Source organism: Pan troglodytes, chromosome 18 (assembly GCF_028858775.2).
Source record: "Pan troglodytes isolate AG18354 chromosome 18, NHGRI_mPanTro3-v2.0_pri, whole genome shotgun sequence".
Classification (NCBI taxonomy): domain Eukaryota; kingdom Metazoa; phylum Chordata; class Mammalia; order Primates; family Hominidae; genus Pan; species Pan troglodytes.
In genome coordinates this window covers 55,338,576-55,362,787 of record NC_072416.2, presented here as the reverse complement: position 1 = coordinate 55,362,787, position 24,212 = coordinate 55,338,576, and the positions used below count along the sequence as shown (strand labels likewise).

At 47.6% G+C, this 24,212-nt stretch overlaps 1 protein-coding gene across 1 annotated transcript; it reads right to left on the bottom strand.

The window, feature by feature from the left end:
- Positions 1–1,530: 1,530 nt before the first annotated feature.
- Positions 1,531–9,807, bottom strand: CCL22 (C-C motif chemokine ligand 22). The gene is made up of 3 exons (XM_001136513.8): positions 8,838–9,807; positions 7,167–7,290; positions 1,531–4,219 (listed from the first exon to the last, which is right to left on the bottom strand). Exons 1-3 carry the CDS (start codon positions 8,908–8,910, stop codon positions 4,135–4,137), a joined length of 282 nt encoding a protein of 93 aa, XP_001136513.1. The 5' UTR covers positions 8,911–9,807; the 3' UTR covers positions 1,531–4,134.
- Between the last annotated feature and the right edge of the window lie 14,405 nt (positions 9,808–24,212).

The window sequence follows — 24,212 nt, the reverse complement described above, 5'->3', positions numbered from 1 at the left end:
AAAAAAAAAAAAAAAAGAGCGAGGTCAAGTCCATTGTCTTATACGGTGTTCTCATTCTTAATTTAGTTATTTAGTTATTTCCTTGTGATGTCAACTAATTTGTTCCTCTATCCTATTTATTTCCTGTAAACCGAAAGTTAGATCTAAAGGCTTGATTAGACCCAGGCTACATACTCTTGGCAAGAATCTATTATGAGTAATACTGTACACTTCACATGGACCAGTTGCTCCAATTTTCCTTGGATGGATGGGATTGATGGATCGATGGGTGATTGCTAGACATCTTTATTGTAGAAGAATTAGTCCCCTTGTGATTTGCAAGTCAGCTGTGGCATGCTGGGCTGGCACCCTGCCGCATGCACCTAGGCAGGATTTTGACAGACCATTCCAGGCAGAGGCGAAAGCCTCACCAAGGTGGAAGGCACAGTACGTATTCAGGGGTGAGGAATGGCTGGATGCCATTGGCTCCAATGGAGGCTGCGGCTGGGCCCAACTGCAGAGAATTGTGAAGCGGGAGTGAAGAATGAGGATGCTGTTCACAGGCCAGAGAGAGCTGGGAAGGTCTTGGACTGAGGGATAACTAGAGTAATGATGAGAAAAAAAAAAAATGGGTAGCACTGGACAGCAAAAATTTCCTCTGGGGTGGGGTGGGGGTGGTGAGAATGGGGGTGTCCTTGTCCCCACCTTCCACAAGCCCTCAGGTGGCCAGGACCCTGTGCCCCAGAGAGCAGGGAGCCTGTGCTGTTCTTGAGGGACACGAGGGACTCCCCAGCCCCGGAAGTAGCACAGAAACAGCTCTGGAGAGGAGGATGGGGAGATCGGGGCACTCCTGCAGGACCAGGATGGGAGAAGGGATGGGCATGACCAGGGGGCCACCCCTGCCGCCACCTCCAGGGCCCCTGGGACCCAGTCGCACCCAGCTCTCCCAGCTTATCTTTTCTGGCCAGTAAGGAGGATTGCCCACGTGTGCTTAGCATTTCCTCTGCCTGTGACCACGCTGGCTGTACCAGAAGGAAGGGGCCTCGGTCCCTGAAATGACCACGTGGAAGGTTGCCTAAGACTGAGAATGCTTGATTAGACTTCATGTGAGAAGAAATAGCTTCTGCTGAGTTGAGCCACTGAGATTTGGAGGTGTTTGTTGCAGGAGGTAGCCTTTTCTGACTAATACTCCCTCCCTTTCTCCAGTGTCTGCCCGTGCAGGGGGAAGGTGAAGGCTGAGTGGCTGAGTGATTATGCTGCTGAAAGCTCGAGATGTGGGGACTGCTTTAATGGTTTCATCAAATCCTTCTGACAGCTGGTCCCAAGGTGGGCTGGGAACTCTGGGACAAATGTCTGGGCTTCTCCATCAGCACCTGTGCAGCCACCTCCCAGGCCCTTGTGTCCAGCCCTGACTCCCACCACTCACAGGGTGACCTTGGGCAAGTCACCACCTATTTCAATGGGAAGGCTTCCCCACTGGGATAGAGGGGATCATGGTGCCCCCTGCCCCATCTCACAGGGACAGCAAATGCCAGGAAACCAAAGCAGACACTGTTTTAAAGGATTTATTTTCCAGCAGTCCTGAGGGGCAAGGACAGGACAGGAGGGAGAAGGAGATCCCAGGACGCTTGAGGGCCCCGTTCATGGGCAGTAGGCAGATTCGTCCTTCTAGTGCCTGTGGCAGGCAGGTTGACCCTGGGTTCGGGAGGGACACAGGCCCTGGATGACACTGAGCTGGATGCCTAGGCAGTGTCACTCCCCACACTTTCAACCTGAGCCCCACAGCAAGCCTATAAGGTGAACATTCTCACTGTGATTTGTCAGGCTGGGTTCAGGGAGTGAAATGGCCTCCTCCAATTCCACATGTTCAAATACCCTGCAGAGCGGCACCAGCCTCCCTCAGAAAGGACTAGACACTTGTAACATTTATGTCCTTTACCTGGGACACTGCTGTCCCATACCTGCTGTATGAAAAGAATATTTCTCAAGAGGAAGAGGAAGCCAGGCGCAGTGACTCACGCCTGTAATCCCAGCACTTTGGGAGGCCGAGCCAGGAGGATTGCTTGAGCCCAGGAGTTTGAGACCAGCCTGGGTAACATGGCAAAACCCCGTCTCTACAAAAATCAGCCAGAAAGGCATAGATAGACCCAAATCCCAGTCTTTAGCCTGGCCCGACCACCTGAGAATGGTCTCTACCCAGGATTCCTTCACTCAATTACACCCTACTCTTTGCCTCCTGCCACAGACAGAGAGAGAGAGAGCTACGCTACCACAGCCAGCTTCCTCCCAGGGCCAGGAAAGCTCCACCTTGTCCCCCTCTCACAGTTCCTAAAATTCTTCCATTCATCCATTTGGCCTCTTAAGTATTTACTCTGTTTTCAAATACATATATAACTCCAGCTTATAATACCAAGTCAAGGGTAGTCATTCACACCATAGCATGAATTTGATTGTCAGCTATTTAAGGAAGGAGGCAGGGAAAGTGGAATGGGGGGTACTCTGAAGAGGCCAGGCCTGGGTATTGGAGGTTGGAGGACCACCCAGAAAAAGCCTGAGGGGAGAAGGAAATGTAAGCAGACACGACACATAGGTAAAACGGAGAAGAAAGGTACAGGAGTCTCCTATTAGGAAAAAAAGGGGGAGGCTGGGTGTGATAGCTCATGCCTGTAATCTCAGCACTTTGGGAGCACAAGGAAGGTGGATCACTTGAGGTCAGGAGTTCAAGACCAGCCTGGCCAATGTGGTGAAACCTGTCTCTACTAAAAATACAAAAATTAGCCAGCCGTAGTGGCACACACCTGTAATCCCAGCTACTTGGGAGGCTGGGGTGGGAGAATCGCTTGAACCCAGGAGGTCGAGGTTGTAGTGAGCCGAGATCACGCCACTGCACTCCAGCCTGGGCGACAGAGTGAGACCCTGCCATAAAAAAAAAAAAAAGCTGGGGGGGTGGTGGGGAGAGGGAAGAGGCCAGGCGCTGTGGCTCACGCCTGTAATCCCAGCACTTTGGGAGGCTGAGGTGGGCGGATTACCTGAGGACAGGAGTTCGAGACCAGCCTGGCCAACATGGTGAAGCCTCGTCTCTACTAAAAATACAAAAATTAGCTGGGAGTGGTAGCGGGAACCTGTAATCCCAGCTACTCGGGAGGCTGAGGCAAGAGAATCACTTGAACCCAGGAGGCAGAGGCTTCAATGAGCCAAGACCACACCATTGCACTCCAGCGTGGGTGACAAGAGCGAAACTCCATCTCAAAAAAAAAAAAAAAGGGGGAGTGGGGGAAGAAAGGTGAATCTGGGCAAATTTGGGGCTTCACATTGACCCAGCTGGCCCATTTCTAGTGACTTTGAGTCTCTGTATTGATATGTAACTGCCTTTTGGCAGGGAGAGGGGAGGGACATTAGTTTTATTGATTTTGTCTGCAGCCACTTTCTGGGCTCTGATTCTGAGCCAGGGCCTGTCTGCAGTGCTCTATGCTAGAGGCTTGGAGACTAGAGTAACTTAGCTAGAAATCTTGGTCCAACTAGTGGAGAGGTGGGGGAGAAAACCCCCAAATCCCAAGAATCTGCGGAGACTGTGACTAGGATTATTAAGAGGGGACAGAGGGCCAGGGGACATCTAATACATGAAATGGAATTACCAGCTGCTTGGGCGAGCAATGCCTTGGAGGGCTGGTGGGGCTACACATGTGCAGGTGGTGGGACTTTCTGGGTGTCAGCAACATCCCAGGCAAAGACCCAGAAGTGGGATGTGTAGTATGGGTTTGGAGAACAGGGAGCTAGAACCCAACATGCATGAAGGGAAGTGGGCAGGCTGGAGACAGAGATGGAACCCAGATCCAGAGGGCCACATGCCAGGCTTGGGAGACTAACCTCAGCTTAGGGCAGTGGGGAGTCATGGAAGGGTTTAAGCAGGGGAATCGCTGATGGGAACAGGACCCTCTGACTGCAGGGAGGGAGGCAGAGGATGGGTTAGAGGGGTCAGGGGGGAGATGGCAGTGACAGCACGGAGGTGACCAAGGGTGACAGCCACAGGGATGGAGATCAGGGAATGCAGAGAGTTGGCACAGGCTTCCAGCGGGGAGCAGCTATAATGGCAGGGAGGTAGGGCTCCTGAGCCTTCCTGGAGGAGCCAAGGCCACGGTCATCAGAGTAGGCTCTTCATTGGCTCAGCTTATTGAGAATCATCTTCACCCAGGGCACTCTGGGATCGGCACAGATCTCCTTATCCCTGAAGGTTAGCAACCTGGAAGGAGGAGACCCCAGAGACAATGCAGCAACATTAGCACGCAGCAAGGATGCCACACCCTCGGGAGCTTAGCATTTATGAGCCACCTACTTTATGTAGGGCTCAGCATTTATGAGTCACCTACTACATATGACATTATCTGCTAAATAGAGTGGTTCAAAATTTACAAGCCACCTGTGGTGTGAAAAGAATATTTCTCAAGAGGAAGAGGAGGCCAGGAGCTCACACCTGTAATCCCAGCACTTTGGGAGGCCGAGGCAGGAGGATTGTTTGAGCCTAGGGGTTTGAGGCCATTCTGGGCAACATGGCAAAACCCTGTCTCTACAAAAACGTAGAAGTCAGCCAGGCATGGTGACATCTGCCTGTGATCTCAGCTACTTGGGAGGCTGAGGTGGGAGGATTGCTTGGACTCAGGAGGTCAAGGCTGCAGTGAGCCCAGATCTCTGCTCCACTGTACTCCAGCCTAGGCAACAGAATGAGACCCTGTGTCAAGAAAAAAAAAAAAAAGAGGAAGAGGCAGCAAGGACTTCCAGGACCCTCAGCTCTTTAATCCCAGCCTTGAGTTCCAGATCAGGCCATGAAATAGAATCCCCAAGAGTTGGGTTTTGTTTTTGTTTTTGTTTTGTTTTGTTTTTATTTTTTGAGATGGAGTCTCTGTCACCCAGGCTGGAGTGTAGTGGTACGATCTTGGCTCACTGCAACCTCCAACTCCCGGGTTCAGGCGATCCTCCTGCCTCAGGCTCCCGAGTAGCCGGGATTACAGGTGCCTGCCACAACACCCAGCTAATTTTTGTATTTTTAGTAGAGATGGGTTTTCACCATGTTGGCCAGGCTGCTCTTGAACTCCTGACCTCAAGTGATCCTGCCTGTCTCGGCCTCCCAAAGGCTAGGATTATAGGAGTGAGCCACTGCGCCAAGCCAGAATCCCCAAGAGTCTTATAATATCACTTAACTACTCTGAGCCTCCAGACACATTCTTTCTAGGGTCCCTTCTGGCTCAAAATCCAGTGATCACATATGATTTGATTGATTGATTGATTGATTTTAGAGACAGGGTCTCACTCTATTGAGGCTTGTCTTGAACTCCTGGTCTCAAGTGATCCTCCCAACTCAGCCTCCCAAAGTCCTGAGATTACAGGTGTAAGCCACTGCACTCAGCCTTTTTTATTTAAAAAAATGAAATAAAGACAGAGTCTCAGTAAGTTTCCAGGCTGGCCTCAAAATCCAGGGCTCAGGAAATCCTCCTGCCTCAGCCTCCCAAGTAACTGAGAAGCACTACATGCCCAGCAATTGAGCATCTATTATGTGCCAGACATTGAGCTCTTCACCTTCCTCTTACTATTACTGTGCCCTGTAATGCTCAAGAGGCCCCCTAACCTTTTTGTGCTCATTTCCTCACCTGTGAAAAGGGGGTCACGATGGCACCTACTGCATAGGATTGTTTCAAGGATTAAATGAGTTCATATTTATAAAGTGCTTACGGCAGAGCCTAGCACTTAGCAAGCACTCTCTATGTGTTTGATAAATACAAATAAGTCAAATAAGTTTAGGTTATTACTTCATTATACTGTTGGGGAAACTGAGGCTCAGAGTTAAAGAGACAAGAACTCTGGGAGGGCTTCCTGCTTCAGCCTTTTTTATTATTCACCTGCAGATCCCTCTAAGAGATGGTGTCAGCAATAAGGAGGAGGAAGATAAGAAGATAATAGAGGCCCAAAGTGGGTCATGAGTCCCCAAACCCAGCCTCCCCAGGTGTGAGATTTGGTAGGCAGCAGGCTCTGAGCAGTTGGAGAAGCAGCCAGAGAGGCTACCGCAGAGAGGGCAGGACTTGTCACCCAGCCAGGTGCAGGTGCAGGCCCCAGGCCAGGGAAAAGGAGGCAAAGAAGCCAGAGAAAGAAGCAAAGGAGAACAAGAAACTCAGGAGAAAGCCCTGAACGAGGAACCAGGAGTGAGTTCTGGCTCCAGCCTGGGCAGCCTTGAGCGGGTCACTGTCCCTTGCTAAGCCTGTTTCTCCATCTCTACCATGGGAATCGTTGAACTTCCTCATAGGATTGTTGTGAGAATTAAACCAGTTAACACAGGTAATGATCAGAACAGGGCCTGGCACTCGGGAGGCACCTTGGAAATTTTAGCTCTTAATGTTATTCTTCTGGTCAAAATGGGCTGCCTTGGACTTCTGGGAGCCTGGAGAGGATCCAAGACACTTCTGGTGTGAGCATTTTTTTTTTTTTTTTTTTTTTTTTTTTGAGACAGAGTCTCCCTCTGTTGCCCAGGCTGGAGTGAGGTGGAGCGATCTCGGCTCACTGCAACCTCCACCTTCCAGGTTCAAATGATTCTCCTGCCTCAGCCTCCCAAGTAGCTGGGACCACAGGCACGCACCATCACACTCAGCTAATTTTGTATTTTTAGTAGAGATGGGGTTTCACCATGTTGACCAGGTTGATCTCAAACTCCTGACCTCAAGTGATCTGCCTGCCTCGGCCTCCCAAAGTGCTGGGATTGCAGGCATGAGCCACCACACCTGGTTCACCATCCATTTTTGCCCAGAACCTGGGAGCATCTTTGCTGACTCAGTGGCACTAGGTATACTCCTATACCTGCTATACCCAAATACCCTAGATGCCACAGCTACTGACTACCTACTGCCATACCCACACTGTGGTGGCACCCTGTTCACTCAGCTCTGCATCCTCAGAACCTGACATGTTGCCTGGCACCTAGTAAGCGCCTGATGATAGTGGCTAAATGATCACATTATTTTTGTTTGTAGTCCACCCAAGCCTGAACTGAGCCATCTCTTCCAGCCAAGCCATCCTGGCAGGCATCCGGTAGCCCTGCCACATCCCACTCATCCCTGGGTGTGTCCCACCCACCAGCACCTGGGCCATCCCAGGCTGTACCCGTCAGGCCCACTAAGGCCCTGTGGCCCCAGCTCCCTACTCACACCACGCCAGGTCTCGGGCAGGAGTCTGAGGTCCAGTAGAAGTGTTTCACCACGCGCAGGGGCAGACGGTAACGGACGTAATCACGGCAGCAGACGCTGTCTTCCATGTTGGCGCCGTAGGGGCCTAGGGGAGGGGTCCCCAGTGAATTCACAAGCTGGAGACCAGAGAGGTCACCCTCGGCTCCAGCCCCTGATCTCGGCTTCTCCAGGCTCCAGGAAAGAGATGCAGTTTTTCTGTTCTCATGTGGAAGGATGGTGACCAGAGGATTCTGAGCCCTCCAAGACCCTACCCTTGGAGCTTTTGAGAAGCCACTTAGGGTCCAATGTCTACACTCTGGGACAGTCAGCTCTAGGAGCAGGGATTCAGAACAACTAAGCATCAGCTGTAGCCTGAGGCCCAATTTCCTCCTCTGACCAAAGGGGTAATAACATTACCAGCTTCAGAGGGTCTTTAATGCATGAAAAGTGCTCAGAAAGCCCAGCAGCTGGGGGCAATTCTTGTTTATAGCTGCCCGACCCCACTCCAGTGCTCACTCCTCCACCCAACACAGCAAAAGTATAGAGTGGGGTGGAGAAGAGGAGTCAGGAATCCATGCTGAGGACAGGTTCTGGACAAAAATGGATAGTGAGCCCAGAGCAGTGGCTCACGCCTGTAATCCTAATACTTAGGGAGGCCAAGATGGGAGTTTCACTTGAGGTCAGGAGTTCGAGACAAGACCAGTCAGCATGGTGAAACCCCATCTTTACTAAAAATACAAAAATTAGCCGGGCATGGTGGCAGGTGCCTGTAATCCCAGCTACTCAGGAGGCTGAGGCAGGAGAATCACTTTAACTCCAGAGGTGGAGGTTGCAGTGAGCCGAGATTGCGCCACTGCACTCCAGCCTGGGCAACAGAGACTCCATCTCAAAAAATAAATAAATAAAATGAAATAAAAAATAAATTTAGGCTAGACGCAGTGGCTCATGCCTGTAATCCCAGCACTTTGGGAGGCCGAGATGGGAGGATCATCTGAGGTCAAGAGTTTGAGACCAGCCTGACCAACATGGTGAAACCCTGTCTCCACTAAAAATACAAAAATTAGCCAGGCGTGGTGGTGCATGCCTGTAATCCCAGCTACTCAGGAGGCTGAGGCAGGAGAATCGCTTGAACCTGGGAGGTGGAGGTTGCAGTGGGCCAAGATTGCCCCACTGCACTCCAACCTGGGCAACAAGAGTGAAACTGTGTCTCAAAAAATAAAATAAAATAAAATAAAAAATAATAATAATAACATTTTAAAAAATGGATGGTGGGAGGGCAGCACCAGCTTTCCAAGGGAGAACCCCTTGCCCCAGCCCTGCCTTCCCCCACTCAGACCTGACCCTTCGAAGCTCCTCACCCACACCCCTAGGGCCCTATGCTTGAGTTTTCTGGGGCAGGAGATCCCGAGGCTATGCCCACCACAACCCCCAACCCAGGTGAGACAGATCCTAGACTCCAAGTCTTCAAGACTGCCCATTCAACAGACTTGTAAACTGAGGCCCAGAGAAGCACTGCAACTAGCCGAAGGCCGCAAGAGCCAACAGCAGACTGAGGTCTTCTGCTCTTGGTCCAGTGCTTGTCCAAGACATGAGGAAGACACCCCACCGTCTGCCCTGGCCTCTGTAGGGGGTCTTCCTGCTCCCCAGCCTCACCTGCCTCAGTTGCTTGAAGCGCCACAGCAAGGAGGACAAGGACAACCAGGAGTGTGGTCTGTAGGCGAGCCATGCTCTGTCCTGTATGTCTCAGCCCAGGTGTCTGCAAAGGGACATAGGAAGACCTGCTATTTAAGGTGCTGGCTCCACCCACAAGCCTCACTTACTTACCTCTTAGTCACCGGGGTGCCCAGAGTCACTTGACATTCACATCTCAAAAGAAGAACTATCTCCCACTTCCTCCAAAGTGGAGAAATTCTCTTTGGCGGGGAACCACTCAGAGGGGAGCCCCCCCTCAACCCTGTCCTCTCCTCTGGTTTCAGACAGACTTGTAAAATCCCCCTCTTAGAGGCTTGTGCTCCCCAGGGTCTCTGCACTGTGTGGCCTTGGCCATGTCTGGGTGTCTCTGGGACTTGGTTTCCCCATCTGGAAATGGGGGAGATGGTTTCACAGCTCTGTTGACTTCACTGGTTGTAAATCAAGTGAGAACGTGGACCAACCCTCACCTAGAATTGAGGCCTGTCTTGTACCCTTAATGACGGCATTACTGATCTCTCTTCAATGGGAGAGGCCTATGGACCCATTGACCCATCTTGGGCTTCTCGTAAAGTCCACATTTGGGCCAGGTTGTGGATTTCTCAACGGTTTATGGAAAGCATCTACCCACACTTCTGTCCTGCCTGATTGATCTTCCTTCCCAGTGGCTGCCGGGCTCTCCCGCCCCCACTCCTGTCTCAGTCCCTCACCATGTCCATGTCCCGTTGATTCTGCTTCCTAAATCTCTCTCAGATCTGCTCCTTCTCTCCAACCCCACTGTCCCTGCCCAGTCCAGGCCACCTCCACCTCAGGCTGGGATGCTGGCCCCCTCAATGCCATCCCCACCCTGCAGCAGCCAGCGTGAGTGGTCCAGAGCTACACACTCTCTCTCCTGCTTCAGAACCCTGCCGTGGCTCCCCATTCACCTAAAGGCAGGTCCCGGGCTCCTGTCTGTGGCCTTCAAGGCCCCGTTTCCGGACAGGCCTTTCCCCACTGGTCTCCCTCCCCTGAGGGATCACACCACACTCCTCACACTTCCTCAAAAGGGACTGTGGCCTGTCCCTGGCCTTTAATGTCACTTTCCACATCTCTACCACATAAACTCCTACTTAAGCGTCAAAGCTGTTTGAAATGTCACGTCCTTGGTAAGCACACCCTCTCAGGACTTCAAAGCCTTCTAGGGGACCTGGAATGTGGCCCTGAGCAGACTGGGTCAGGTTTTCTCTTTCTCAAGCCCCTCCCTAGAAGTCAGACTCCAAGCTCTAGGAGGCTGGGTTCTCCCTTCATTTTTCTTGGCATTCCCAGGGCCCTCTGAGGATCAGGCACATGTTGGGTGCTCAGAACACATGGGCTGGGTGCAGTGATTCATGACTGTAATCCCAGCACTTTGGAAGGCCCAGGCAGGTGGATCACCTGAGGTCAGGAGTTCAAGACCAGCCTGGCCAACATGGAGAAACCCCATCTCTACCAAAAATACAAAAATTGGCCGGGTGTGATGGCATGCGCCTGTAATCCCAGCTACTTGGGGGGCTGAGAGGCAGGAGAATCGCTTGAATCCGGTGAGAGGCAGAGGTTGCAGTGAGCCAAGATTGCGCCACTGCACTCTAGCCTGGGTGAGAGAATGAGAGTCCATCTCAAAAAAAAAAAAAAAAAAGAAAGAAAGAAAAAAAAGAACACATCTAATGAAGGAGGAAACTGAGGTTCAGAGAGAGAGGACTTGCCCAGTTCACACAGCCACATAGAGGCTACGCCAGGCCTGGAACTCAGAACTTGGGACTCCATGTAGAAAGGGACCCATCCATTCATCCAATTCCTTCATTCAGCAAATATTTATTGAACGCTGTGGTAAACAGAATAATGGCCCCCCTAAATGTCCACATTCTAATCCCCAAAACCTATGAATATGTTACCTTACATGGTAAAAAGGACTTTGCAGATGTGACTGTTTAGGGTTTAGGATTTTTGTTGTTGTTGTCGTTGTTTTAGAGGCAGGATCTCACTCTGTCACACAGGCCGGAGTGCAGTGGTGCAATCACAGCTCACTGCAGCCTTGACCTCCTGGGCTCAAGTGATCCTACTGCCTCAGCCTCTCAAGTAGCTGGGACTACAGGTGTGTGCCACCACGCCCTGCTCGTTTTTATTTCTTGTAGAGATGGGGATCTCACTATGTTGCCAGGGCTGGTCTTGAACTCCTGGCCTCAAGCAATCCTCCTATCTCGGCCTCTTGAAGTGCTAGGATTATGGGTGTGAGCCACCATACCTGACCTAGGATCTTTAAAGAGGGAGATTTATTGGATTATCTAGACAGGCCCAAGGCAATCACAGAGTTATTTCAAGAGGGAGGCTGTGGGTCAGAGTCAGAAGAGATGATGGATGACAGAGCAGAGGTCCCAGTGACGTGGAACTGTGAACCCAGGGATGCAGGCGGGCTGGAGAAGCTGGAAGAGGCAAGGAAACAGATTCTCCCCCAGAGCCTCCAGAAAGAACTTATCCCTCCCCACACCTTGATTTTAGTCCACTGAGACTGATTTAGGACTTCTGACCTCCCAGGCTATTGGATAATAAATTTGTGATGTTTTAAGCCACCTAGTTCATGGTCATTTGTTACAGCAGCCAGAGGAAGCTCATACAAGCACCTACTATGTGCCAAGTGCACCGCCAGAGCCTGGGAAGGCAGCCTGAACAGGAGAGCAGGGGCCCCTGCTCTCATGGAGTTTGTCTTCCACAACAGACAAACATGGCAAACAAGGTAATGTCAGGCTGGGAGGAACACCGGGAAGCGAATGAAACAAAGAAGCAGCTTTGGGATAGGCAGTCGGGAAAGGCCTCTAGAACGGGGTGACATTTCAGCTGAAATTCAAAGATAGAAAGGAGGCCAGGCATGGTGGCTCATGCTTGTAATCCCAGCACTTTGGGAGGCTGAGGCAGGCAGATCACTTGAGGTCAGGAGTTCAAGACCAGCCTGGCCAACATGGTGAAACCTCATCTCTACCAGAAATACAAAAATTAGCCATACATGGTGGCATGCACCTGTAATCCCAGCTACTTGGGAGGCTGAGGCAGGAGAATCTCTTGAACCCCGGAGGCAGGCAGAGATTGCAGTGAGCCGAGATCGCACCACTGTACTCCCGCCTGGGTGGCAGAGCGAGACTCCATCTCAAAAAAAAAAAAAAGAAAAAAGAAGATAGGAAGGAGCCTGCCAGGCAGCACAGCAAATGCAAAGGCCCAGACAGAGTGAGAGGGCTGAACAGCTGAGACAGTGTGGGTAGAGACAGAATGGGTAGAGATGCAGAGCACAGCTGAGTGGAGAGGCTGGCAGGCAGGGACCGCAGGGTTCCTGTGAGCTCCTGCTAGGATGCAATCTGAAGTGCACGGCATCATCTCGGAGGACCTCTTTTCAAAAGCCATGACCCAGGACCAGTCACAAAAGAACAAACACTGTATGATTCCACTGCTTTGGGGAACCTGGAATAGTCACATTCACAGAGACAGAAGGCAAAATCGTGGTTGCCAGGGGCTGGAGGTGGGGGAATAGGCGTTAGTGTTTCATGGGGACACAGTCTCCATTTTGCAAGATGAAAGTTCTGGAGGTGGATGATAGTGATGGTTGCACAACAATGTGAATGTACTTAATTCCACTGAACTGTACACTTAAAAATGGTTACAATGGTAAATGTATGTGATTCACAGTTTCATCATTTTTTAAAAGGTGCTCCCCTACAATCAAATCAAGTCCCTAGTATTAATTACCAGTTGACAAGAAATACAGGGGCTAGAGTAAAAAGATAAATGGCCCTGTGAGGAAGCAATCAGACAACCCCAGAAGGTGGAACCTTCCAGATGCTCTTCAGGATAACAGTCCTCAGATCATCAAAAAGTTAATGTTGGTCCGGCGCTGTGGCTAAAGCCTGTGAGCACTTTGGGAGGCCCTGGAAGGCAGATCACTTGAGGTCAGGAGTTTGAGAACAGCCTGGCCTACATGGTGAAACCCCATCTCTACTAAAGATACAAAAATTTAGCTGGGTGTGGTGGTGCGTGCCTGTAGTCCCAGCTACTTGGATGGCAGAGGCATGAGAATCACTTGAACCTGGGAAGAGGAGGTTGCAGTGAGCCGAGATCGTGCCACTGCACTCCAGCCTGGGCAACGAAGTGAGACTCTATATCCAAAATTTTAAAAAAAGTTAATGTTGTTTTAAAAAAATAATAAAGTGAATAGAACATTTAAGATTAAAAGAGGCTTAAGAGACATAACAGCCAAATGCAATACATGGACCTTGATTGAATCCTAGTTTTGAAAAAACAGTCAGGGCACGGTGACTCATGCCTGTAATCCCAGCACTTTGTGGGTCTGAGGATCGCTTGAGGCCAGAAGTTTAATACCAGTCTGGGCAACATGGTGAAAACCCCTCTCTACAAAAAATACAAAAAAAATTAACCGAGTATAGTGGCATGCGCCTGTAGTTCCAGCTACTCAGGAAGCTGAGATGGGAGGATCACTTGAGCCCAGGAGGTGGAGGTTACAGTGAGCCAAGATCACGCCACTGCACTCCAGCCTGGGTGATAGAGTGAGACCCTATCTCAGAAAAGAAAAAGAAAAAACAGGGGGCCAGGCACAGTGGCTCACGCCTGTAATCCCAGCACTTTGGGAGGCCGAGGCAGGTGGATCACCTGAGGTCTGGAGTTCAAGGCCAGCCTGGCCAAAATGGTGAAACCCCATCTCTACTAAAAATACAAAAATTAGCCTGGTGTGGTGGTGCGCACCTGTAATCCCAGCTACTCAGGAAGCTGAGGTAGGGTAATTGCTTGAACTCAGGAGGTGGAGGTTGCAGTGAGCCGAGATGGCACCATTGCACTCCAGTCTGAGCGACAGTGCAAGACTCCATCTCAAAAAAAAAAAAAAAAAAAAAAAGGAAAAGAAAAAAACAGCTCTAAAAAGATCTTTTGGGAACCAGCGGGGACATGTGAAAATGTGAATATGGGCTGGATATTATAGTAGATATTAGTGCTTTATTGTTGATTTTCTTCAATGTAATGTGGGAAAATGTCCTCATTCCTAGAAGATGAAGTATTTAAGGATAAAGGTCATAAAACACTGAAGTATTTAGAGATAAAGGTCATGATCACCTTACTTTCAAAGAGTTCATGGGAAAAAAATGTGTGTAGACATATATGGATATGTATGCAATATGTGTGTAGACATATGTGTATGCATAACTATAGATGTATGTGCCTATCTATATATGTGTATATATATGAATATGTATGTAATGTATGTTCATATATGTGTGTATAGCTACAGATGTATGTACATATCTATATATGTGTGTGTATATATATGGATGAGTATGTAGTGTGTATATATGTATGTAGGTATAACTATAGATGTATGTGCATATCTATGTGTATATATATGAATATTTATGTAACATGTGTCTGTATATGTGTGTATATATGGATGTGTATGTAGTATGCATGTGTTTATATATATGCATATGTGCATGTGTAGACATAGATGTATGTGTATATGTGTGTATAGTGTGTATATGTGTGTGTGTGTGTGTGTGTGCATATCTCCCAGAGAGAGAAAGGAGAGACTAAGTATATGTGGTAAACTGAGCATCAACAATGTTGCAGCTTGGCAGTGGATATACTGGTGATCACTGAACTACTCTAAGGACTTTCCTGAATATTTAAAATGTATCATATAAAGGCAGCTGAAGGTGTTGGGGTGGGGGGAAAGAAAAAACAAAATAAATAAGAATAAAATGTTTCATAATAAAAACTTGGGGTGGCGGAGAAGAAATCTTTAAATGTGGAAGTCATCCTGTGGCCTATGGGCGGCTGTTGGAGGACTGAAAGTGAGTGACAGAGAATTGGCCTGGTGGCTCTTCATCTGAACCTGGGGTTTTCTTACAGGGGGCACTCCAAGGCCAAGGTCCCTCCATGGGTGGGCTCAGGGGCTCCCCCCTGGAGAGCCCCTGAGTCCCCAGGGACTCAGCAGGGCTCCAAGTCCTTGCTGCTGGCTCAGCCTTTGCAGCAGCCCCCCTCCCCATTACCCCTCTCCCTTGGCTTACAAGGAAGGTAAGTCACACCTGGGGGCCAGCAACCTTTGCACCCCCAGTGCCCTTGACCTCCTGGGAGCTGGAGAAGAGCAGGCATGGCATTCAATGCCATGGCCAAAAAGGACACGGGGAACCAGCTTTCAAAGAAAGGAAAGGGGAGTTCCTCTTGGGGCTGCAGGTGGGGAATCACCAGAGACACAGAGGGCAGCTGTTTTTGATGGGGGTGTCTTCTCTCCTCCTGTCAGGTGTTTTATGCTGGTGTTATCCTTCTGTCCACGCTGCAATGTGTGGAAAGCTCCCAGATCTAACCCTCTTTTCCTCAACCTTCCTTCTTCTTTTGTTTAAATTAATGTGTTTATTAAAAATACATTAAGGTAGAAACAACCCAAATGTCCATCAACTGATGAGTGGATACATAAAATGTGATATATGTATGATCCAGGAATCCCACTGCAGGGTATTTATCCAAAAGGAAGGAAATCTCTATATCAAAAGATGTCCATACACCCATGTTTATTGCAGCACTGTTCACAATAGCCAAGATATGGAATCAACCTAAGTGTCCACCAATGGAGGAATGGATTACAAGAATGTGGTGTATACACACAATGGAATACTATTTAGCTATAAAAAAGAATGAAATCCCATCATTTGCAGCAACATGGATGGAACTGGAGGTCCTTACGTAAAGTGGAATAAGCCAGGCACAGAAAGACAAATATCATATGTTCCCACATATGTCGGAGCTAAAAAGTTGATCCCATGGAGGTAGAGAGTACAATGGTGGGTTACCAGAGGCAAGGGAGAGGTATGGGGGGGGGATAAACAGTAATTGGTTAAGAAGTAAAAAATACAGTTGGATAGAAGGAGTAAGTTCTAGTATTTGATAGTAGAGTGGGGAGATTATAGTTAAAAATAATGTATCATATATTTCAAAATAGCTGGAAAAGATTTATATATATATATATATATATTTTTTTTTTCTTTTTGAGGCGGAGTCTTGCTCTGTCGCTCAGGCTGAAGTGCAGTGGCACGATCTTGGCTCACTGCAAGCTCCACCTCCCGGGTTCACGCCATTCTCCTGCCTCAGCCTCCTGAGTAGCTGGGACTACAGGCACCCGCCACCCTGCCCAGCTAATTTTTTTTTTTTTGTATTATTAGTAGAGATGGGGTTTCATCGTGTTAGCCAGGATGGTCTCGATCTCCTGACCTCGTGATCTGCCCATCTTGGCCTCCCAAAGTGCTGGAATTACAGGTGTGAACCACCACGCCCAGCCTGGAAAAGATTTATAATGGTCCCAACATAAAGAGATGATAAGCCGGGTGCGGTGGCTCACGCCTGTAATCCCAGCACTTTGGGAGGCTGAGGTGGGCGGATCATGAGGTCAGGAGATCGAGACCATCCTGGCTAACATGGTGAAACCCCATCTTTACTAAAATACAAAAAATGAGCCGGGCGTGGTGGCGGGCGCCTGTAGTCCCAGCTACTCGGGAGGCTGAGGCAGGAGAATGGCGTGAACCCAGGAGGCGGAGCTTGCAGAGAGCCAAGATTGCGCCACTACACTCCAACCTGGGCGACAGAGCAAGACTCTGTCCCAAAAAAGTAAAAAAAATAAAAAATAAAAAATAAAAGAAATGATAAATGTTTGAGGTGATGGATATCCTAATTACCTTGATTTGATCATTGCATATTGTATACAGTTATCAAAATATCACATGCACCCCCAAAATATATATAACTATGAAATCTCAATTTAAAACAAAATATATGCGGTACATACATGCAATAGAAAATTATTCAGCCTTACCCAGCACTTTGGGAGGCCGAGGTGGGCAGATCATTTGAGGTCCAGAGTTCAAGACCAGTCTGGCCAACATGGCGAAACCTTGTCTCTATTAAAACTACAAAAAACTAAGCCGGGCATGTTGGCGCATACCTGTAATCCCAGCCACTCGGGAGGCTGAGGCATGAGAATCGCTTGAACCCAGGAGGTGGAGGCTGCAGTGAGCTGAGATGGCGCCACTGCACTCCAGCCTGGGTGATAGAGTGAGACCCTGTCTCAAAAAAAAAAAAAAAAAAAAAAAGAAAAAGAAAAAGAAAAAAATTATTCAGCTTTAAAAAGAAAAGAAATTGTAGAACCAGTCACAAAAAGACAACAGGATATGATTCCACTAATATAAGGTACCCAGAGCAGTCAAATTCACAGAGACAGAAAGGAGAATGGTGGCTGCCAGGGTGGGTCTGGGAGGTGGGGAATGGGGAGTTATTGTTTAATGAGGGTGGAATTTCATTTTGGGAAGATGAAAGCATTCTGGAAATGGAACGTGGTGATGGTTACACAACCATGTGAATGTACTTAATACCAGAGAACTGTACACTTAAAATGGTTTAGATGGTAAATTTTATGTTACGTATATTTTAGCACACTAAAAATACACAATAACATATAAATGTGTATTTGCACAAGTGTATAGTTTATATGTGGAAAGATACACAAACAATCTCTATTAGTTGCCTCCAAGGACTCAGGGTAGTGGGTGGGGCAGGTGCTCAGAGGGGAAGACTTACTTTCCACCAAATGCCCTTACGTATGATTTGAACATTTTTCCATGTGCATGACTGACCTATGCAAAAAGATAAAATTTTAAATTCATGCATTACAAAAGGGGTAGAATGAAAAGCAGTTTTCCCACCTCTGAGATGCTACTCACCCCCATGCCAGGTTTAATTTCCTTTCCTCAGAGGCAAACAGGCTTAATGATTTCTTGTTTGTCCTTCAGAAATAGGCTATGCATATCGCAAGCTTCTGTGTAAAGGAAGGAAGATGGGAAGTGAGGAGGAAGAGAGGGAGGAAGGGATGGAAGGAAGGAAGGTGCAGGGGGGTAAAAAGGAAGGAAGAAAGGGAGGGAGGGAGGGAAGAAAGAGGGAAGGAGGGAGGAGGGAAGGGGGCAAGGATGGTGGGAGGGAAGGATGGAAGAGCGAGAGAAGGAAGGAAGAAAGAAAGGAGGGAAGAAGGAGGCAGGAAGGAAGAGCAGCAGATAAGATATACAAAAACCTGTTTTGCACCTTGCTTTTTTCACGTAAAATGCGTCTATCAAAACATCTAGCCAAACCGTGTTATTTCTATTGGCTGGGTGGTTTTCCACGATATGGATATACCATAATGCCTATAGCCAGTCCCCTACTGATGGATATTTTGGGTTTTTCCAGTCTTTTTCATTTATAGAATAATGTCAAAATAACCTTCCTTGAGTGTACTTGCAAGGGGGAATGCTTCTGGTGGGCAAATTCCTAGAAGTAGGGTGGCTGGGCTTTTATATATCCACAGAGATTTAAAAAGAAAGCCCCTGCCCTGAACAGCTGTCTCGGAGCTTCCTCTTTTCAGCAGACGCAGGGGGTGCCCCAGGAGAGGCTCTGTATGGGGTTGAGAGGAACACTTCAACCACTGATTTCTTTCGTTTTTTTTTTTTTTTTTTTCCAAGACGGTATCTTACTCTGTCGCCCAGGCTGGAGTGCGGCGTCACAATCACAGCTCACTGCAGCCCCGATCTCCCCAGGCTCAGGTGATTCTCCCACCTCAGTTGTTGTATTTTTAGCAGATATGGGATTTCACCATGTTGCCCAGGCTGGTCTCCCACTCCTGGGCTCAAGTGATCCACTAGCCTCAGCCTCCCAAAGTTCTGGGATTACAGGGGTGAGCCATCGCTCCCAGCCCGAGACTATTTTTTAATAGAGATGGGGTTTCACCATGTTGCCCAGGCAGGTCTCAAACTTCTGGGCTCAAGGAATCTTCCTGCCTCCGCCTACCAAAGTGCTGGAATTACAGGCATGAGCCACCGCACCCGGTCGACATTTTCATCACCACAAAAAGAAACCCCATATCATTAACAGTCACTCCCCATTTTCCCCTATCCCCAACTTCTGGCAACCGTGAATCTATTTTCTATCTCTATGGGTTTATCTTTTGTGGGTATTTCATACCCATGGAATCATATATATAAAACGAGGCATTTTGTGTCTGATTTCTTTCACTTAATGTTTTCAGAGTTCGTCTGTATTGTAGCATGTATCAGCACTTCATTCTTTTTCATTGCTGGATAATATTCCACTGTATGGATGGACCCATTTTGTTTATCCATTCATCAGCTAATGGGCATTTGGGCTATTTCCACTTTTTGGCTCTTGTGAATCATGCTGCTACAAACAATTGTGTGCAAGTTTTTTTGTGAACATGTTTTCCATTCTTTGGGGCATATATGTGGAAATGGAATTGCTGGGTCATATGGTAACTCTAGGTTTAACTTTTGGAGAACCTACCAGGCTGGTTTTGTTACTGGATGGTGCCATGCAGTTCTGGGTTCTTGGTGTCCCAAACAAAGAACTGGAGGAGACACACATGGAAAGCAAAGCAAAGCAGCAACAGGGTAAGAAGTGCAGTGTCCACTCACGGATGTGGGAGCGGACTGACCTCTGCAGATGAGATCAGCATCAGCTTGGTGTCATTTGGGTCTTTTCATGAGTTTTTTTCTTCTCGTCACAAGGCTGCCTAATCTCTAGCCAGTGTTTGGCTTTTGATTGATAGGTGTGTTGCTCAGTTACTTTGGGCCCTTGTGCATTTCTGTGTCTCCTCTATCCCATAATTTTAAGTACATGCATGATATACAGCCCATATGCACGAACCTTAAGTAGCTGATAATCATGCAGGATTATGTGAAAGATACTTTTTCTCTAATGCGCATGCCCATCTCTGAAGAGCTTCCCCTTAGTGGTTTGGTCTGGATCTTGCTGGCCATGGGGTCCTTGCTCACTACTTTTTTTTTTTGAGACGAGTCTCCCTCTGTTGCCCAGGCTGGAGTGCAGTGGCGCAAAATCGGCTCACTGCAACCTCCGCCTCCCAGGTTCAAGTCATTCTCCTGCCTCAGCCTCCCCAGTAGCTGAGATCATAGGTGGGCACCACCATGCCCCAGCTAATTTTTTTGTATCTTTATTAGAGACAGGGTTTCACCATGTTGGCCAGCCTGGTCTCAAACTCCTGGCCTCAAATGATCCACCCATCTCGGCCTCCCAAAGTGCTGGAATTACAGGTGTGAGCCACTGCGCCCTGCCTCCTTGCTCACTACTTTATCTCACTTTTGTTTTGGCTGCTGAACCTCTGCTTTTCATCTCACTTCCTGCTCACCCACCCCTTCACCTTGTTTCTGTTCTCTGCTTTTACTTATTCTGTCCTTTATCCAACTTTCAGTTCCCTTTGCTATTCTTCTGCCTCATTTTCCCTATTCTCTTACCTCATTTTCAAGGAGGTTCTACCATTTTACATGAGTGTTCTCTCTATTTTCTCACCAACCTTTGCTATTGCCTGTCCTTTTGATTACAGCTATCCGAGTGGGGGTGACGTGCTGTCTCTCTGGCTTTGATTAGCATTTCCCTAATGACTAATGATGCTGAGTATCTTATCATGTGTGTATTGGACATTTGTCTATTTCCTTTGGAAAAATGTCTGTTCACATCTTTTGCCCATTTTCCATTTTTCAGTTGTGTTGTTTGTCTTTTTTGTTGTTGACTTGTAATGGTTCTTCATGTATTTTGATATTAGATCTCTATCAGATGTATGATTTACACATATTTTATTCTTTGGGTTGACTTTTCACTTTATTGATAACACCTTTGGAGCACAAAACCTTTTCACTTTGATAATATCCAATTATCTATTGTTTCTTTGGTTACTTGTGCTTTAGATATTATATCTAAGAAACGGTTGCCTAACCCATGGCCATGAAGATTTGCTCCTATGTTTTCTTCTAAGAGTTTTATATTTTGATTCATTTTGAGTTACATTTGGTAAATGTTGTGAGTGAGGGATCCAACTTTAGTCTTTTGCATGTGGATATCCAGTTGTGTCAGGTTATTTATTGAAAAGACTATTCTTTCCCCCATTGAATTATCTTGGCACTCTTATCAAAAATCAACTGCCCATAAATGTATTCATTTATTTCTGGACTCTCAGTCTCTACACAATCTTTTTTTTTTTTTTTTTAAGAGACAAGGAGCTTGCTCTGTTGCCCAGGCTTGCAGTGGTGCAATCACAGCCTCGAACTTCTGGGCTCAAGCCATCCTCCCTTCTCAGCCTCCTGAGTAACTGAAACTATAGGCATGCAGCACTGTAACAGGCTAATTTTGTTGTTTGTTTGTTTTTGGAGAAACAGGGTGTCACTTTGTTGCCCAGGCTGGTCTCAAACTTCTGGGCTCAAGCGATCCTCCCACCTCAGTCTCCCAAAGTGCCAGGATTGCAGGTATGAGCCACCACACCCAGTCCACAATCTTGATTACAGTCCTTCATAGTAATTCCCTCCTCCTAGGTCTTCTTATTTTTTTAATTTTCAAACAAATCTTTCAAATATGCAGAAAAGTAAAACAAATCTTGGGATCCACAACCTAGATTTAACAGCAGTTAACATTTTACTGTCTTTTGGTTCACTAAGAAATAAAATATTTTAGATAGAGCCAGGCATGGTAGCTCGTGCCTGTAATCCCAGCACTTTGAGAGGCCAAGGAGGGCAGATCGCTTGACCTCAAGAGTTCAAGACCAGCTTGGGCAACATAGTGAGATCTCATCTCTATAAAAAATAAAATAAAATAAAATAAAGAAATAAAGTATTTTAGATACAACCAGAGCTATCCTACCCCTACCCCCACCCATTTCCCCTCCCCATCTCTTTTTGGGTAACCACAAAACCACCTAGGAAGTTACTGGGGTCCTTCCCAAGGATGTCATTGTACTTTTATAGCCTTATAAATAAGATATAGCATTGTTCTGTGGGCCTAAGTATTTTACATAGGCAGCATCATACAGGATGTAACCTTTTACAACCTGCTTGTTTTGTTCACGTTTATCTTTGTAAGCTTTTTCTCCATGTTGATCCACATGGATCTAGTCCATTCATTTTTACTTTGAAGCAAGTTCTATTTTGGTTTCATCCATTGTTTATTCCTGGATTCCCCTGGCAGTGAATATTTGGTTGTTTCCAGATTTTCACTATCGCTGGTAGTTTCGTAATGAATGGACATTCCAGTGTGCACCTTCTTGTTCCCTTCATCTTTTTGTTTATTTTTGGCTCTAAACTTGGTTATCCACTGAGGGACTTGCTTCCCCTGCAGGCTTCTAAGACATGGCTATTATCTCCTCAATAGCCATTCTACTGTGGGGCTGGGGATAGAAGAGGCATTGCCACTTGCTCTTTATAGCTACTTCCAAACCACACATTTTCCCTCCCTAAAATACCCAGCTTCTTTCCTTAGTTTAATTTTTTTAAAAAATAGAGACAGGGTCTCACTATCTTGCCCAGGCTGGTCTTGAACTCCTGGCCTCAAGTGATCCTCCTGCCTCAGCCTCCCAAAGTGCTGGGATTACAGGTGTGAGTCACCTCACCCAGCCCCACAGCTTCTTTGAAATGCAAATCACCACTTTACCATCCATTGCTCCCTCCGGTTGCAGCCATCTACACACCCCTGTCATTCCCCCTCCCTCCATGTCTGTTACAGCTCCCAGCTTATAGTCATTCTCTCCAACGTGATTCTGACACAATCATGATTTCCTTTTGGGGGTGTGTGTGAACATGTTTTAACTGCAGGATTCTTAGATAGAGTGGTTAATCCACTGCTCACAATTCCTTACTAAGAGTGCCTCATGCTGGAAACACATGCCCTCCCCTTACATTACATTAAACTCAGGTGATCACATCTCTTTTTTTAATTTATTTTATTATTATTTTTTTGAGACAGAGTCTTGCTCTGTCACCCAGGCTGGAGTGCAGTGGTGCAATCTTGGCTCACTGCAAGCTCCGCCTCCCAGGTTCACACCACTCTCCTGCCTCAGCCTCCCGAGTAGCTGGGACTACAGGTGCCCGCCACCACGCCTGGCTAATTTTTTGTATTTTTGGTAGAGACGGGGTTTCACCATGTTAGCCAGGATGGTCTCGATCTCCTGACCTTGTGATCCGCCCGCCTCGGCCTCCCAAAGTGCTGGTATTACAGGGGTGAGCCATAGCGCCCGGCCAATCACATCTCTTTAACACAGAGTTCTTGTGTTAAAAGATTCTCGTCTTTGTGAAGCCAAGGACTGTGGTGCAAAAGGAATATTTCATTAGCTGAAGTCACTACTATTTGCTAGAAAGATCCATTACTTTAGAATACTTCAACTATAAAATATATTGAATTTTCATATATCTCAACCATACACATGTGTAACTAACACTAAATGCAGTTCAGTCATTGAAAAGTAAGATTCTGGGTTGGGTGCACTGGCTCACGCCTGTAATCCCAGCACTTTGAAAGGCCGAGGCAGGAGGATTGCTTTAAGCCAGGAGTTCGAGACCTTAGCCTGGGCAATATAGCGAGATACTATCTATACTAAAGAATTTAAAAATTAGCTGGGCCTGGTGATGCATGCCTGTAGTCCCAGCTATTTGGGAGGCTGAGGTGGGAGGATTGCTCGAGCCCAGGAGGTCAAGGCTGCAGTGAGCTGTGATCACACCACTGCACTCCAGCCTAGGCAACAGAGCAAAATCCTGTCTCAAAAAAGAAAAAGAAAAAGAAAAAAGACATTCTGGGAGCAGGCTACAAATATACAATCTGGCTGAATTCCCCAGGTAAGGACCTCTGTGTTATAAATTAATTGCTAATACCAAACTGAGAGCTCGGTGACCCACACAGTGTACAGCTAGGAAAGCAAACGAGGCCCTCATATCTCAGAGCCACAGGGTGATTTCAGTAACCAGCCTTTCTGTCCCATGGTCTCCTTTCCTCCCGTGAGCTTGTCCTCCACCTGCCTCAGCCCCTCACTCCCAAGGTCATATCCTGAACCATGTCATTACCAGTAACTGCCTTTGCATAGTCTCAACATAAAACACCGCACTCTCCAACCACCACCATCTGTCTGTCCAGCTCATTGCCTTGAGCATCCAACTCCAATAGTCCTTTAGGCTCACCCAGGCTGATCCTGCCCTTTTCCCTTGCCTCTCCTTCACGTCCTTAATTGTCACCTTGCTAAGCTCCCAACCTCCGTGGTCTTTCATTACAGGCATCGTTTACCTACACCCTCGACTCTCTTCCCAGATAACTTCAACTCTCATTCCTGCTAACTCCTAGTAAAACCGGAACCCGGAAAACCCAACTCTCCACCAACTCTGTACCTGCCCCAGTGCAGCTGACACGGCTGGAGAAAGCCACCCAGTCACGCTAATGGTAAATCCAAGATCACTCACCTCAGTGCCACCCAAA